General features: G+C 42.9%; 1 protein-coding gene across 1 annotated transcript in view; it reads right to left on the bottom strand.

The window, feature by feature from the left end:
* fbn2b (fibrillin 2b) overlaps positions 1-15,660 on the bottom strand; it is a 68,358-nt gene extending 52,698 nt beyond the window's left edge. Inside the window, exons 1-4 of the mRNA XM_084354708.1 lie at positions 15,582-15,660; positions 11,903-12,219; positions 3,635-3,717; positions 3,374-3,475 (exon numbers count right to left, since the gene is read on the bottom strand). Of these exons, the coding sequence (XP_084210834.1) occupies positions 3,374-3,475; positions 3,635-3,717; positions 11,903-12,081 (364 nt within the window). The 5' untranslated portion in view covers positions 12,082-12,219; positions 15,582-15,660. The remainder of the gene's footprint in view (positions 1-3,373; positions 3,476-3,634; positions 3,718-11,902; positions 12,220-15,581) is intronic.
* Between the last annotated feature and the right edge of the window lie 734 nt (positions 15,661-16,394).

Below are 16,394 nucleotides of genomic sequence, written 5' to 3'. Positions count from 1 at the left end.
GGATTAAGCATTACTTTGTGGTCTTGTTGGACTACGTTGAGGCAACATGGCTTTTAATTAAAAAGGCCTCTCTCTGCTTTCCCAGGACTCACTTGTGCTCCTAGTCAATAGCCAATGGAAGCCTGTCAGTCTGAAAACAGCTGTTTCTCAGCATTAGGGCGAGAACGTCTGTGGTAATGATTTCGTAATTATGGTTATGGGAAGACAAGGTTATAAAGATGGCCCTATACGATCCTCAGCACAGCTGCTCTGCTCTAAACTGTCAGCGGGTTTATTACAAGGGTGACTAACAGTGTGAACCCTTGTCGTCTGGGAACTGACATGTCCCAAGTCCGGGTTATTAGTATATGCGACTCTTGCAGTTACAAAGCCGCCTTTTACTTTCTAATTCTGGACATGTGTACATTTCTAGAGTTCTGACGGGCTTTCCAGAAACATATGCTTGAATTGTTCATTGGCAAACAGCAAAGATTCCAGGAAAAGTCATAAAAAATCATAGACAGCCATCTGTGTGGACGCAACAATAATCACAGACATGTGGATTACATGTAGCAAATCACAAATGTGTTGCTGATTTATTTAAACCTCCACATTCCACAGGCTAGATGTGAGACATAAAGATGCTATCTATAACCCAGCGGACCAGGGTGCTACAATCAGGCTGTATAATTAAGGCAGAGGAAATTGACGTTTCCAAACGGATCTCCATGGAGCTGCAATTTGTCTCCAACTGCACTGAATTATCTTGTTATATGGTGGACTGAATTTGTGAGTTAGCACAAAGTCAAGTGTCCCCTTGGCCCAGCCTAAAGCCTCTGCAACAGTGTTGTGAAAACAGTTTTCAACTTACAAACCTTAACTGAGTATGGATCAGTCGAACACCAAACCCAAATATGAGGGTTAGACACAGTAGTGTCTAGATTTCTGGCGTAGTTACATGCAGGTCAGTGAGGGAATTACGAGTTACTTTTCCCAATTTAGTCAAATTATAGCCTCATGTTTGAAACTTAACTTTTGCCAAACAAGGTGACCTCCAGTTATTCGGGGTCACTCCACAGCTTTCTGCGTTTACTGATGGGTTTATGTTTATCTCTGGTCATAAAGCTATTTGACCTCTGGCCTTCATGAAAGCTGCCTGAGAGGCCAGGTGAAGGTCTTCCACAGTTAACAGTGCATAAAACATATTTTGCATTTACTAATCAGACAACAATAAAGCTGTCCCTGATTATTCAGATAAAACAGTATCTCAGCAGCTTCCTTGCCTGCCTGTAAACCTGTGCAAAAGCCACCATAAAAGGAAAGCTGAGAATCGCAGAGTCTGACAATCAGTCTATTCCAGTCTTGCTAAGCCCCCACTCTAATTTATCACTTCGCTTTCTTGCGCCATTCCTGCCCCTGAGGAACATGACTTCATAGCTCTCGCCAAAGCACTGACTCTGCAGGAGATCTGTGCGTATCCTGCCATACAGGTCACGGGCTGTTTTTCTGCACCCCACCCTCCATGCCCTTCCTCTAAAGGGTCGTCCTCACTGATGGCTGGAACGGATCCTGTTTTACACCTCTGGGTCGCAGCCAACTGATGCGCACTGTGCGAGTTTGTGTGTGCGCGTTTTTTTGTATAAGAGTATGATTGTCCGTATAGGCTGTATCTGTATCAGCATGTGCGGTTGTGTGAGTGAAAACGTGTGTGTTAGCGGCCCTAATGGAATGTGAGCATGTGTAAAGGGTCTGGCAGGGGCCAGGCGTGACTGACGAGCTGACTTCGGCCGACTGAAGCAGTGAAGCCGAACATATTGCTCGCTACTTAATACACACATCGACACATATTCCTCTTGCTCCCAGAGTGCTGCTTAACGACAATGTTTTCTGCGTGTTCGGCACATATTAACTACATATTTAAACCCTGCACGCTGCACTGATCTCACTAAGACAAACGTGATTTCACACACGCTGCGTGTGTAGTTAAACACCTCACTCCACTCCAAGTGCGCACGCACACACACACACGCATCCTGAGTGGTCTGTAACTAAGCCCAGCAGACTGAGCTGGGGCAGCCAGACTCTCAGTTTTAATCCTGACAAACCCTGTGACCTACAGGCTGCAGAGCAGGCCTGGGCCTTCATACACCACTATTACACTGGCTACAGTACTTGTCTGGCTCCAGTGAGAGAAGGGTGGAACCATTACATTTGGAAAATATCCGTGAAACTGGATTGGTAGGAGCTGAGATTGCTCAGTGTAAAAAAATATAGAGTTTCATCAGTCGTTTGGGCCACTTAGTTTATCATGCAGTAAAGTGAAGTCAGGCTCAAAGACATTAAGAAGACTAACAGCGACATATTGCAATCCATGTCAACATCGATCAACTGGATTATTCTGCCGGTCCCGGTGTACAGAAAGGAATCTAATAAAGTGACAGATCAGCCAAATGCAGAAAAGAAAAAATCTGGGAATGAAGTTGAAGGGAAGCCTCACTAACCACTCTAAAGTCCTGCTGCTTGAGCTGTCTACAGGATTCAAAAATTGAGCCCTTTTGTTCTGTAATTGCATATGATCTGTCTGAATTTCAAAAGCAAGGTGTGTATCTGCTGCAGCTTAGGTTGTTAGAGACGGTTTGCTTTTGAATAAATTGTGTTTTATGGGAAACACGCTTATTCGCTTTCTGGTGGATAGTTAGGTGAAAGGATAAATATACCATTCTGACATCTGTCCAGTAAACAAAAGTACAGCCAGTAGCCAGTTAGCTTAGATTAGTAGAAAGACCAGACAGGGAGAAACAGCTACCCAAAGGACTGTTCAAAACCTTTTAAGCTTATTAATTAAAGGAGACATATTACGCTCATTTCCAGGTTCATAATTTTATTTTGAGTCACAAGTAGAAGAGGTTTATGTGCTTTTAATGCTCAAAAACACATCAGTTTTCTCACACTGCCCAGTGCTGCAGTACTGTATTCCCCCTGTCTCTTTAAGCATATAACACATTACATCCTGTTTGCTTAATCTGTACAAAAACTGGAGTGTAAAAACTACAACAGGAGTCTAGTTCACTGTTTTACGAGAGGTCATGAGCCAGACTACTTTTTTGGCTGGGAGCAGTTGCCAGGCAACAAACAAAGTCTCCAGGAAGTTACAGCTCGCAGCCATTTAGAGGTGCTGGTAGGCACCTTTGTTATCTTTGGACAGAGGCAGATTAGCTGTTTCCCCCGCTTTCCAGTCTTTATGCTGACCTAAGATAACAGGCTGATATTAAGCTGGCAGTTGCGAGAGTGGTATTGATTTTATAGTTTAACTCTCCACAAGGAAGTGAATCTTCGAGGCTGGGACTAGGCTTTGATGAAGCTTCATTTACTTGTGTGTTTGTATGTTACTGACCTCCACCTCCTGCTCCACAGCTGGGAGAGAGCTGGCCACTTGAGCAGGTACACATGTTGGGTCTGGAACAGAAGCCATCACCACAGGAATTCCTGCAAATTGCTGGAGAGAGGAAGAGGAAGAGGAGAGTTTATTAAACTGGTTCAATCGCTCTCAATGATTCATGATAAAACAAACAGAAACAGAATTGTCCCATGCCTATTTGTTATCTTCTCCACTGGGGTTTGGTATTAAAGAGGATTTAAGGATGGAGACACTTACGAACGATACACTGGTTCCCTCCTGGCAGAGTCTTCCAGCCGGGACAGCAGTATGAATGGAAGCGCGAGCCACACACATTGGGCCTGACAGAGACAAGAAAGAAAGAACAAACAAACTCACTACTCACCCAGACCTCCCAAAACATATTTTAGTATAACCCCTCAACAAATACACAAAGTTACACGTTATTTTCTGAGCTGGCCCAAGTCCTGCACGGCCTCTGCCTTCAGAATAAACAAAACAAACTTTGATACAAAGCCTCCTCGAGTGATGGATGGAGGTATTTCCAGAGAGGGGAGGAGGGGAAGGAAATGCGAGGGGGCCCACGACATGAGGAGTAGCATTTTGTTTTCATTCAAGGCTGAATTTAAACTTGGAAGGGCAGGATGTATAAAAGTCCTCCTTTCTCCCAAATTCCATGCCTGGCTGTCCTGTTCTCTGGCAAATATCCAGCACTGCCCCCCTCCTCTCGCTCACTCAGCTCTGATTCTTACTAGTGGAGAGAGAGCGGTGACCTTTGACCCTGTCTGACAGATGTAAGAGTCATCACAGCTTACGCTGCACTTGATTGGCCTGACAGGTTAGCCACAAAGTTTTCCTCTGAGGAGATGGCTTAACCACATCTAGAGATGGCAGGCCTCCGCTCACACACGAACAAACACACGCACACATAAATGCGCAGCGGGACTGAGGTCTGAGGCTACCCTGCGAGCTAAAGCAGAGAACACTTCGGTTTTTATCTTCCGTGAGTAATTACACACCTAGTTATAACTTTGTTTATTTAGAAACTGAGTAAAAGTACCAACATGCATCAATCACAAAACCCAAATCCGTTCTCAATGAGGAAGTGTGCGTGAGTCAGTGTGTGCACTCAAGTCAAAATCCCTGAAACTCTGCATGAAGCTGTTTAACAAGCTGTAGGGGCTCCAACAATGTGGTGGTACTAATGATATCCTTAGTGACCTTTCAAAGCGTATAATGACGGGTATATCTGCGTTCATATGTATTGGTGGTTAGTTGCTAGCGTTTGCTGATGGCATGACTAAGACTTGAGGGACCACAGCTTGGTAAATTGGGGTAAAGCCTGATCCAGATGCACATGGTAAAGTCATTTGCCACAGGGATCACTTTAGTCCAGAGCATTTCTGCCCCCAGGACGTAATTTACAACTGTTTAAAGTATCGCTAGATTGCCCACTGTTTTTCGACGGTGACCACGAACTAGTAAAATAAGACAACAACCCGTCAAGCCGAGGATACACCAGGGATTTAGTATATTCTCACTTCTATAAAGATGAGGGGGAGGGAAGCAGCTTTAAAGAGGACAGGTCAGAATTGATAAAGCAGAGGCTGAGATATTCTGACTTAGTCTGTGACATTTCCCATGATGCAACTCAATAGCCTGTTTCATTACGCATTTGAAATGCTTGTATCTTTCAAACTCAATTTTTAATTTGCAACGCAAGGTTTCTGTAAAATATAAAAAGTCTGATGATATCATTGTGACATCACCAGAGTCAGGCTGTACTTTACAGAGGTGCATGACAAGTGAAGTGCTTCTTAACATTTTAAACTTGGTTATTTTTCTCACGACACGATGCTGTGGCGAGAAAATCTTCCACAACTTTTACGCAGTTGTTCGAAGACGTTTCATTCAAGACACACAACTTGCTGCCAACTATTTTTTACACTACTTGTGTTCAAAGTACTTTACATTGCTTTTTTGTCAATCCAACAGCCAAATTTATCAATTTACAAACGATACAAAAGCAGCAAAAACAGTGACAGTTCTGTATTTTTGCTTGTTGAATGACTTTAAGGAAAAGTTTGACATTTAGGGAAATGTGCTCATCCATTTTCTTGAGGGTTTGGTGAGAAGCTTGATACCTCTGCATGATGTCTTCACAATAAATATGTAGTGGGAGCCAGAGGCAGTTTAGTTTAACCCTAACCCTTAGCATAAAGACCGGAAAACGGGGAAAGGAGGTCTGGCTTTGTCTTAAATCCACTTCCCAGCACCTTTATAGCTCCAAACTAACACATTATTTGTTGATGGTTTAATTTGTACAGAAAGAAAGTGTAAAAAAACGGCAATTCACAGTTTTACAGGGACTTATGTTTATGAGTATTTCTTGGCCGTGACCAGTCTTACTAAGTCTTACGTATTAATTGATTCATCCTTTTGGCGCTGCAGTGAAAACAAAAGGGAAACGCGGGGACAGCTAAAGGCACTGAACCTGGAGATTAGAAGACTGGAACTAAAGTTGGAAATGAAGTGCTCTGATGAACTTCTTGAGTTCCTCCTACGTGAAATAGATCTCTGATGGATGGAGAGAGGAACACACCTCCGTACACATTACCAGATGGCACAGGAAGACAGACAAACAGGTGGGCAGGCAGACGAGAGATATTTACGTAGGTAGAAGTCAGACAAAGAAGGAAGATAAAAATAAAACAGGAAGGGGAGAAAAGACGACAGCGGTGGATTCTTTGAGAGATTCGCTGAAGGTTGGTTTTGGAGAGAAAGTGTGAAGAGCGAGAGGAACGGCAGTTATGAGGGGAGAAGACAGGACGGTGGGAAAGGAACAGGGGATCAGTGGGAGGGAAAGCAAAACAAGTTTATGTTGAGAAGAGGAGGAAGCAGAAGGAGGAGGAGTGGGAGTGGAAAAAAGAGATATGGAAACAAAGGAGAAAGCAGCATAAGCAAGAAGAGGCCAAATGCTCGGTGGGGGTTGAATTTCTGGGGCAAACACACAAACCGAAGGGAGCTTCGAAAAAACTTCAGAAATGCGTGGAGCATTCAGACATCAGCATTCCAACACTTAATGAGCAGCGGACACAACTTCTGATCTGTTTCTCCACAGAGCGTTGAAGATTTTCCACTGTTACAGACCTCGGGGATGTCAATATATGAAGGATTATAGAGGTCTGACCCTGAGGTTTGTTATTTTTTCTCTCCCTCTTTCTCTCTCTCTGTCTCTCCCTCTCTCCTCCAGGTCAATGGTTGGTCTCCTATCACACAGAGGTGGATGAACTGAAGTATAACAGAATGAAAGACAGCCATAAAAAAAAAAAAGGAGTTCACGCCCCAGGGGTTTTCCTCAATATTGAAACGTCCTACTGTTCTCTGGGCTCAATCTAAAGGAGATTAACTCTTTGAAGTTACCTCCCGGGCCGTGGATCGCTCGTTAACTGCCATTAATAGTAACAAAAGGAAAATGGCTGCCACCTCATCCAAGGGGAAATATGAAGAATTGGGGAGAGACGGATACCGGAGTCAGAGTTCAAAGTCAATGGGGGAGGCAGTTTTAAAGAGGCTTTCGGACATGTAGTCTGGAGAATAACTACAATACACATAAACATATGAAACTACATTTTACGTACGATTTAACAATCAGCTTGTCTTTCAAGGAACTCAACTGGTTTTAGAGTTAAACGATTAATCCATTGATAGAAAATGAATCTTGTCTAAGACTCTAGCTTGATAATTAATGGAACCTTTCAGTCGATCTCTTGAGTATATTTCAAATATTTTCTGATTTCAGCTTTTAAAATGTGAGCTGGAGCTCTGATTGACTTCTTTCTGCTGTAAAGTATTACGCTTTTTTGTAGTTTCTTTAGGGTTTTTACAAATAGTGTTATAAAATTAGAAACTGCAAAATCAACAGGTTATACAGCTGCAGCCTGAGGCTCCTCTTCCCATGCAGGAATCCACGGGGTCAAAGGTTAAAGCAGTTGAGAACAGCCGGCATCTACTGACCTACAAGGAAGGGCAGCAGTGGACAGGCATGGAAAATGGCTACAGACGGTCTGTTTCCATAAAGACACACACCAGAAGTTCACAGTTGCTAGGGCCCCATGAGGTCAGGTGTCTGTGTCCGTGTATGTGTGTGTCGCTGTACTGGTCATAGGTCAAAGTTCATCTGCCTGGCATCTGACCCCCCTCAGCAGAACTGTTACGTATTGCTGCCTCGAGCAACACCTGGGCCTGTTGCTCTTCTATCAGATCGAGGGGGGATGATGAAGGAATGTGGAGAGAATGACCAAACTACAGAAACAGAAACCACTCGGAGTAGAGCTGCAGCGATCAGTCGATTAGTCGATCAAGAGAAAATGAAAACTATTTTGATAACTGATTAATTGTCTCAGTTATTTGTGGTTCTTCCTGAGGTTTCTTCCATTTTGTTTTCCCTGCTACAGGAGGTTTTGCCCGGGAGCAAAAGGACAGAGGATGTCTTTCACTGTACAGACTGTGAAGCCCACTGAGATAATGTGATTGTGATTTTGGACTATATAAATAAAACTGACTGGACTTGATTTTTCAACCACAAATGTCAAACATCTGTTGGTTCCAGCTTCGTAAATGTGAGTTTTTTTTTGCAGCTTCCCTTTTTTATTAATCGTAGTAAATGATAAATAACTGGCGGATGGACAAGATCCAAGAAGCAATTTGAAGATGTCACTTTTCACAATCTTTTGACATTTTACAGACTAAACAATTAATTGATTAATCATGAAGAATAATTGTTATGAAAATAATCATTAGAGACAGCCCCAAAAGGGAGGAAGTAAAAATGATAACAAATGGGGAAAGAAGGACGGCCAGAGGGAAAAGGGATAATCAGGGATAATCTTGGCAGCATCTTCTCGCTAAAGTGACGCAATCAAAGAATTAAAATGAATTGAACTGTGAAACAGAGACAAAGAGGACTATTGTAGACATCGCTGACAGTTTAACAGAGACGGGCACTTACAAGAACCTACTGTAAATCATTGAATGCTGCGGTGGTGTGGGCTGTGATGAGGAGATAGAGTTGTATAGCACAATAACACTAAACTGTGGTCTACCACACAAACCCCAGAGGGGATATTTGTTTATTGTTCTGTTGTTCCTACCGCTGATCTAAAATGATTTGTGGCAAAGTTGATATTGTTTCTGATCAGCTGTTGTGATGACGTGGCGTCTAGCAGAAATAACTGCAAAGCAAATCTGCACATAAATAAGCTCATGACTTTACGTGAATACAAAATGAGCGCATTTTTCTTTTCTCTGCATATGTCAGTTTTGGGAAGTAAACTGACGGCTGATCCTTTTTATACAGTCTGACATTAAGTAGAAACCATTTTATTATTGACCACATGCCAATCAGCTGTCCCAGATAATCCCGTCTTTACAGCTCAGTCTTAGCGTGCTCGTACAGTCAGCATAAAATGTAGACCCATAAAAACCTAAAATGGAACCTAATGCACATAAAACAGAAAGGGAAACTGGCAATTGTTCACTCATCCTGAATATAAATTCTTCTCTAGCTTTGTTCTTTACTCTGTCGTCCAAACACTCGGATACTGTAGGTTGAGGTTGCCTTGTGACATCCAACTCTTTATTTCTCCTTATTCTCTTTCAAATTAGGCACATGCCAAGGCAGACAGTAAATACAGAACCCCATCCATCAGGGTGGTACTGACATTATCCTGGAAGGGACCTGAGAATGTAATTCTCTGCTTTCGGGCTGACTGTCTGCCAAGTTAGCCAGCGTCCAAGGCGTCCCTCTCCTCAGCAGAGCTGGGTAACGCTGGGACCAAGCTGGAGTAAGTTAATAAAGTGGGTGGCTGCTAAAAAAAAAAATGAACTTGGAAGAATTCAAGAATTCTTCAACTCTTACACACAAAAGATCTTATTAAACTATAAATATCAAATCTTTCAGAGAGTGAAATCAAAAGCAAGACCTTCGTCTCACGCTTTTCTTTCATTCTACCAACCAGACGTTCAATCACCAATCAAGTTAAGCGGACCTGCCAGCCAGCCAGCCAGCCAGCCAGCCTAGGGTCTGATCAGATACCGCCCTTTGAGTGGACTGATGCCAGGCTGCAGTGGGAGCCAATAAATCAGAGTCATTCAGAATCAGGCCCAGTGCTACCAGAGACAGACCAGGGGATATGGAGCTCTAGCCAGCAAATAAACACTGCACCCCAGCCCAAGGCCAGCATAATGACCATCATTACACTAACCTCCCTCCATCTCCCACGTGGAGAACCTGTGAAACCTATGAGGAGTTACTGACAGTCTACTGCTGCAACTCTTTCATGAAAGCATCACAGTTACAGTAAGACACACGCCTGGGCTGCATGTTTTGGGGTGAATGAGTTGTAGTAAAATTCAACAACTCCTGTGTAAGAAACATTCGGCCCTTAGAGATTACGCAGAGCCAAAACACTTACTCATCACAAATGTTATTTCCTCACACTACATCTGTCCAGAGGTGGTCGGATGACACATGAAGAGTCATTTTACCCACTTTCCCATTAACTGCGATTGTTTTCAGCCAACACCACTCAGACAGCAACTGAAAATAAATTCAACACATGAGATATATTTGCTTTGGCCGGCCTGTCGCAGCACAGGGGAGGCGCTTTAATGTGAGTAATTCTCGCGACAGTTACCAGGCAACACCTACAAATCCAATAAAAATAAATCAAAAAGATGTCGAACGTTTTGTCAAAACTCTGGTTTGAGGCACTTGTACTGGCTCGACACCCAGCGCTGCAAACAGAGCTTAACATACCCACGAGTTTGAAGATGCTTGCTAATGCTAATCTCATTACCTCTTTTTTACTTTGGTACACAAAACTATCACTACGTGGGCTTTTCATTCCTGACACAGTCGTGTTTCCAGAATTTAACAATGTAATGGAAAAAGTCTGCAGGCTTTTGTTGCATGTTCTCATGAAATCGCACACAGGTCGATGGGAATAATAAGCTATTGTGCAAGGTGGCCTGGTTTCTGCTCTCTCTCCTCTGTCTGCTGGACAAACTGTGAACGTGAGTTATTGCTCAATCGGATCATACATTTAATCTGTTGTGGCACAATGCATGTGTCAGACAAAATTGCTTTGTCACGGTGGCTGTGACGGTACAATGGTCGTTAGAGTCTAAACTCTGGTATAATTGTATTTTTTAAAATATGTCCACATGCAGAGGGAGGGCGATTTTCTTTATTTATGATGGCTGAATGCCTTCCATATTAAACAAAATGAGCGACATGGCAGACAAATCTATTTCTATGACGCAGCAGGAGCCATCGGTGAATATGTTTATAGAGAAAACACCAGTTCTGTGACGCTATGTGAGCTTTAACCTGCACTATTAATAAGCCACAACTGAATACAGTTCACTGACTTCACTTACTTCTCTCTATCTCTCTCCCCATAGCTCCCAATTTATTCTTCATCTCATCTCTGATTTCCTCATGTGCTCTCTTTCTTTCATACTTTTTCCTGCCCCCGTTATTCCTTCTGCTGCTTTGTCACCTACAGCACTGAAACAAATGCCCCTTTTCATACCCCCCTCGGGTGATACGAATACCTCATTTCCTGTGGCTTGGCACTGGGGGAGCCGTAAGCTGCGACAGATGGGAGTCTGATTGGAATAACTGATGCAGACAGTGAAAACGGGGGCCCAACAAAACATCCTTTGTTTTTCGAGAAGTGGCGAAATATACAGTGAAAACTCGTTGCCGCACTGACATATCACATCCAACGCCCAGATTCATGGTGTTTAGGTAACAAAGTGAAAGAGATGGACTGCAGGAGAGAGAAGGCGCGGAGGAGGGGGGTTTGCAGCTGGTGAGAGGTGATGTGATCCCTGTAGCTCATTACACTGGATACTCCCCGCATACAGACACTCAAATGAACAACACCTTTAAAAACACACACACATGCATACATGTATGTTCCAACACACCGTTTCCCCCCCTGGCTGCCTCAACTTAAAACACTGGGGCCAGGAATCTCCCCACAGCGGTCCTGAACTACTTTATCCAGCTTAACTAATACACTCTGGGGAATCTGGGTCATGTTTTTCACTCATCAGAGATGTATAGAAAGCTGCTTTTTCTTCCCTTTCCCATGAAAATGTCAATTTGCTGTAAGCACACAGGGAGATTTCAGTGTGGAAAGCAGCCTGTAAGGTCGAACATGTGCTGTTTTTGAGAAAACAATGTGGTAGTATTCAGCAGCATAATTTGGTATAAGGCGAGCTTGGCCTCGGCCCAGAAAGCACAGCAGTTGAAAGAGAGCTGCCAGGAACGCAGAGAGGGGAAAGACAGTTATATCTTAAACCTTCTCCAGATACTGCAAATGCTCTGAGTTGTGTATGCAAAACAAACTTAATGTACTTTATTTCAGCACTCTTCTACTTTAAGAAAAATGTATACCAAACTTTTTGGGGGTTTCAAGACAGTGGCACACACACACAGATTTTCATCCCTACCCTCTCAGTGTCTCCTGGCCACGACGTCGAACCCGCTGGGCCTCTCTCTGGTCCACAGTGCCGGTGAATCTGTTAGCTTGGAACGGTCCATCCCCAGTTTGAGCACCAGCCACATGGACCGCCGAAAGACACATGGCTGCCCATCCCAGCAACACCTGAGCCAGCTTCCCTGATCCCATTGGTCGGTCTGGCTATCCCTCCAACCGTAGCACTTGCGTTTTAACACTCACAGGCTCTCTGTTCCACTTATGGACCCAGGCTGAGTAGAGGGATCTAGACCTGGATCCAGATCAAGTCCTGACACTCCAGAGAAGGGGCTGGACAGAGGAAGAAAGCAAATATCAGCTAAGAATCAGTTGAAACACAAAGAGACTTATCAAACGTACTTGTAAGTATAAACTATATACTCATATAGAAACGTCTAAAAATGCCCAGAAAAAAAACAACTAACATTGCTTAGAGTGTCAGAGGTTAGACAGTGTGACCATTTATCCATTAGCTAACACTAGCTAGCTATTTCAACTATTTAACCATTACTTTTAGCTAACAATAGCTAACTAGGCTATTTTGACTAATAGCTAATGCTAGCTAAGTGATTATTCATTAAGCCTACCTTTAGCAAAGTATGTCAACATTTGTATTACATTTAATTACCGTCAGCGAACTTATCATACAAAAGTTTTACTGTATTGTTTCTTTTAGCCATTAACTGTGTATCCAGTACTTCTAGCTAGCTATTTCAACTGGGAACCGGTTAGCAGCCTCATCATTTTTAAGCTTAATTAGGCTAGTTAGCTTCTCTTGTACTCAATGACTAGTTGTTATGCTGTTAATTTGCACACATGATTAATGCGTTACCACTGACGCAGTCTACTGGTTACTGTAACGTAACTAGGTAATTAACCTACATGAGCGTTCTACATACCCCATGGAAATCGCAGAAGTAGCCAAACCCCTGGGGTACATGAAGCCCCGGTGGTTAATAATTGATCAGACCAGAAACAGACCAAAGAATTTCACCCTTAAATCATTCCCATACATTTTCCAACCTTAAACACGTTGCGAACAGGCCACCAAACAATTCTCCAGTAAAATGCTTTGCAATGGAGATATCCACTGACTTGATTTTTTTGTTTGTGACATGCTTGGTGGTTGTATTGAGAAAAGAGAAAACACATGAGTTGTGGGGTGAATAAAGAAAGAAAATGCAAGGAAATAGAAGAGACACTTAAACCCTGACTTCCAGCAATCTGTTTTCACTATACTGTGCTTCAAAGCAGTCTCATAAGTGGTTTATCACTCCACAGACACAAAAAACTGTATGTAGAACTGACTACAGACTACAGACAGAAGTCATAAACTGATCAGAGAGACACGCTCATGAACATTTAATGTTTATGGTCATTAAAGGGGGTATTAATAAGGGTATAACATCATAGAAACATGTTTAAATGGTGAGATTGTCTTTGCCCTGTGAGCCACTGTACAACAAGGAAGCCTCTGCATTTCTATACCTCAATGTTTTAAGCATAATGGCTTCTTATTTTCAAGCCTCCATCTATCAGTTATCAATGTCTGTTGTTACAACCGTTTTCAATATTGGTATACTGCTGTTCTGTGTGTGGTTTGTCCAAATGGTGTTGCCATACCCAAGAATAAGCCACTGCTTGACTGGATGGGTGGGTACAATCACCGTCAAACACTGTATGTCTGTTTCATAACTTTAAAATGTATTAAAAAGTGGAAACTTTTAATAAAATATGAGCGTTATCTGGGTTATGTGTTGATTGTGAAAGTTTTTGTTAATGGTGACTTCATGGCTACAGCCTTGCCCATGAGGTTGCAAGATATACCTGAGTGGTTTTTAGATGATAGATGATCTGTTTTTCTGACTTCACTTGAACTACTTACATTTTTCATTCAAAACATAGCCTGAGAGTCCATAATCACACCAATGTCATACATGCAAACTGTGACAGGGGTAATAAATTGACATTGCTGCGACTGATAGGGTCAGAAGCCAGAAGACTAGGAAACACTGCCCTCGATCACAGCCTTTTGCCTAGGGGGCGCCAGAGAGGCAGGTCAGAGGACCAGGATATGAGCTGAATGGTCAATTCTCTCTCCATCACACACTGACCAATCTGAGCAAAAAGTGGGGAGACTTAATTATTAGACTCATCCATACAAAGGCACAAAATTAGATTATTCGTATTACTTATCTGATTTATGGAGTCTTCTTAATTGAATTATTTGGGGATTTCCTAACCCCCTAGCCTATATAGTCTAACAAGCCTGTCCTAACTGCGTTAGGGTATATTAAACTGAAAAACATCTAGAGTCCAACTGAACAGGACAGCCATGAGGTTTATTTTCTCTTCTCCACCTCATTATAGACCACAGGTTTGAGAGTGAACTGTGGGCCCCTGGTGATATATAACCTCAACAGACCCAGCCTCCAGCCCTCCAAAGCCAGGGGTCCGACCACAATATAGATCTGGCCTGGACAAAGACAGGAAAATAAATATGGCCCCCACATCCCACTGACTCAGATTAATTTTAATGGAAGATGAGAGATAGATGAGCCGGGAGCTCACTCAAGCATGCAGAGAGAAGAAAAGTGGTTGGCAAGACAGGGACTAGACAGGAAGACTTGGAAATCAAGAGCTGCTAATATCAATTTAATTGCCTGTAATTATTCCACACTTCACTTTTTTCCCCTTTTCTCTATGGCAAAGACAAAGAGGCGTATTTAAGCTTTTATATGAATGTGTAATTTAAACAAAAAAAAAAAGATGTTTCCACTTAAACACTCAGAAAAGTTGGCTTTAGCTGCCTGCAATAAGAGAAGTGAATGGAGGCGGGATCAATGCCGAACAAAAGAAATGCATGAGCAGTGACCGAGTGGAAGCAGCGCTGTCAAGATACCGCAGGTAAAAACATCCATCAGCCCATCATCTCACCGACACGTCCTCTAAACCCGAGTCCACACGACAACACGCGTATTGCAATCAAAAAAACATCCCAGCATAAGTTTATAGCTTCAGTTCCCAGAGGGATCAGACCTGCAAAAAAAAAAAAAAAACCCGCACAGTTGGATGAGTTTACTGAAAAAGCGCAACTGAGAACCGCAGAAACACTTTCAAGTGCATGAAGGATGAACAAAAAGCTCCGTCTGTGGCGCTTGGACAGAATCATCGAGTCGTTTATTGCAGGTTGACAGAAAGACAAAAGTGTTTTTTCTTGCAGCAGCAGTGAGTCGAGCTCTGCATGTCACCGCAACTTTATGAATGGAAGCAAAAACCGCAACATCAGCTCCTCTTAATCCCAAATGGGGAAATAGCAGATTTGTTTCGTTTTTGTTTTTTTTTTAATTCCGCTTAACTCGCCAGGAAAACTTATCCCGAAGTATGAAAACTCAAACAGAGGCAGCAATCAAAGTGTAAAACGTGACCTGTTTTTTTTTTTTTTTCTTTCTTTCGTGCACTCTCAAAAAAAGCCGGTAAAAATAAAAAGTACAGCTACAACTTTCACCCTGATGACTTTTCTAAAATCCAACACCATGCATCTTAATCTTCTATCTATCTACCTAACAGACATGCACATAAAGAGACAATCCCAAAACAATAGTCACAATCAAAGCCATTGATTGTCAACAGATCACTAATGCGCACAATACCTTGCAACAATCGGAGTGCCTTGGCGTCGAGGAGCCCAGAGTCTTGAATTTGAGACAGGATATGTGCCCCAGAATGGAATATTGAACTATAGCCTTGTGAGAAAAAGAGAAAAGTTAGGGAAATGCCCTGTTTGGGAGAGGGGAGGGGACACAGAGTGAGGCAGAGACAGAGGGAGAGAGGGGGTAGTAACGGACTGCAGGACAAACCCACATTCCTCAAGACTCCTAGAGTTGTTATAACAGGGTCCAAGCAGCTAAACCTCCACACTGTGTGCTAACATGGATCCACTATCATCACTCTGCAACAAAACACTCCTTGAGGCTACCTCAGTGATGAGATAAGAGCATGTGATGACTGCCAGGCAGCATTTGCATCGACATAAACATGTGGAGAATTAGCCAGCAATGGAAAAACAACAGGATGACTGAAGAGGCCGTGATGCCTCGTGATTACAGAGAGAAATACAAGTATTAAATGGAGTGTGACCAGTTGAAATATTTTAATTTGGCAGGAATTAAAAGTGGACACACTTCTAAACCAGATGACAAAGAGCATGTTGTCTGTCACAGCGTGTCACCTTTACGCCTGCTATTCAAATAGTCCTGCTATTTACTGCCTCGGCCCGCTGGTGCTTGTGATTGACACATCCTTGTGCTTTGTTGCCACAAGTGCTGATAGGAAGTTAACATTGAGAGAGTGGCCATCTGGGTGGTATATTGGTGAGGACAGCTGAGCACATCTCAAACGCTTCCACCTAACTGCGCTGATCCCACCGCTCTCAACAAACACGGCTCAATGTGGCTCCAGAGAGG

Source organism: Pagrus pagrus, assembly GCF_965226575.1.
Source record: "Pagrus pagrus genome assembly, chromosome: 6".
NCBI classification, from domain to species: domain Eukaryota; kingdom Metazoa; phylum Chordata; class Actinopteri; order Spariformes; family Sparidae; genus Pagrus; species Pagrus pagrus.
Note: the sequence above shows the minus strand (reverse complement) of the source record. Positions and strands in the feature narration are given on the sequence as shown.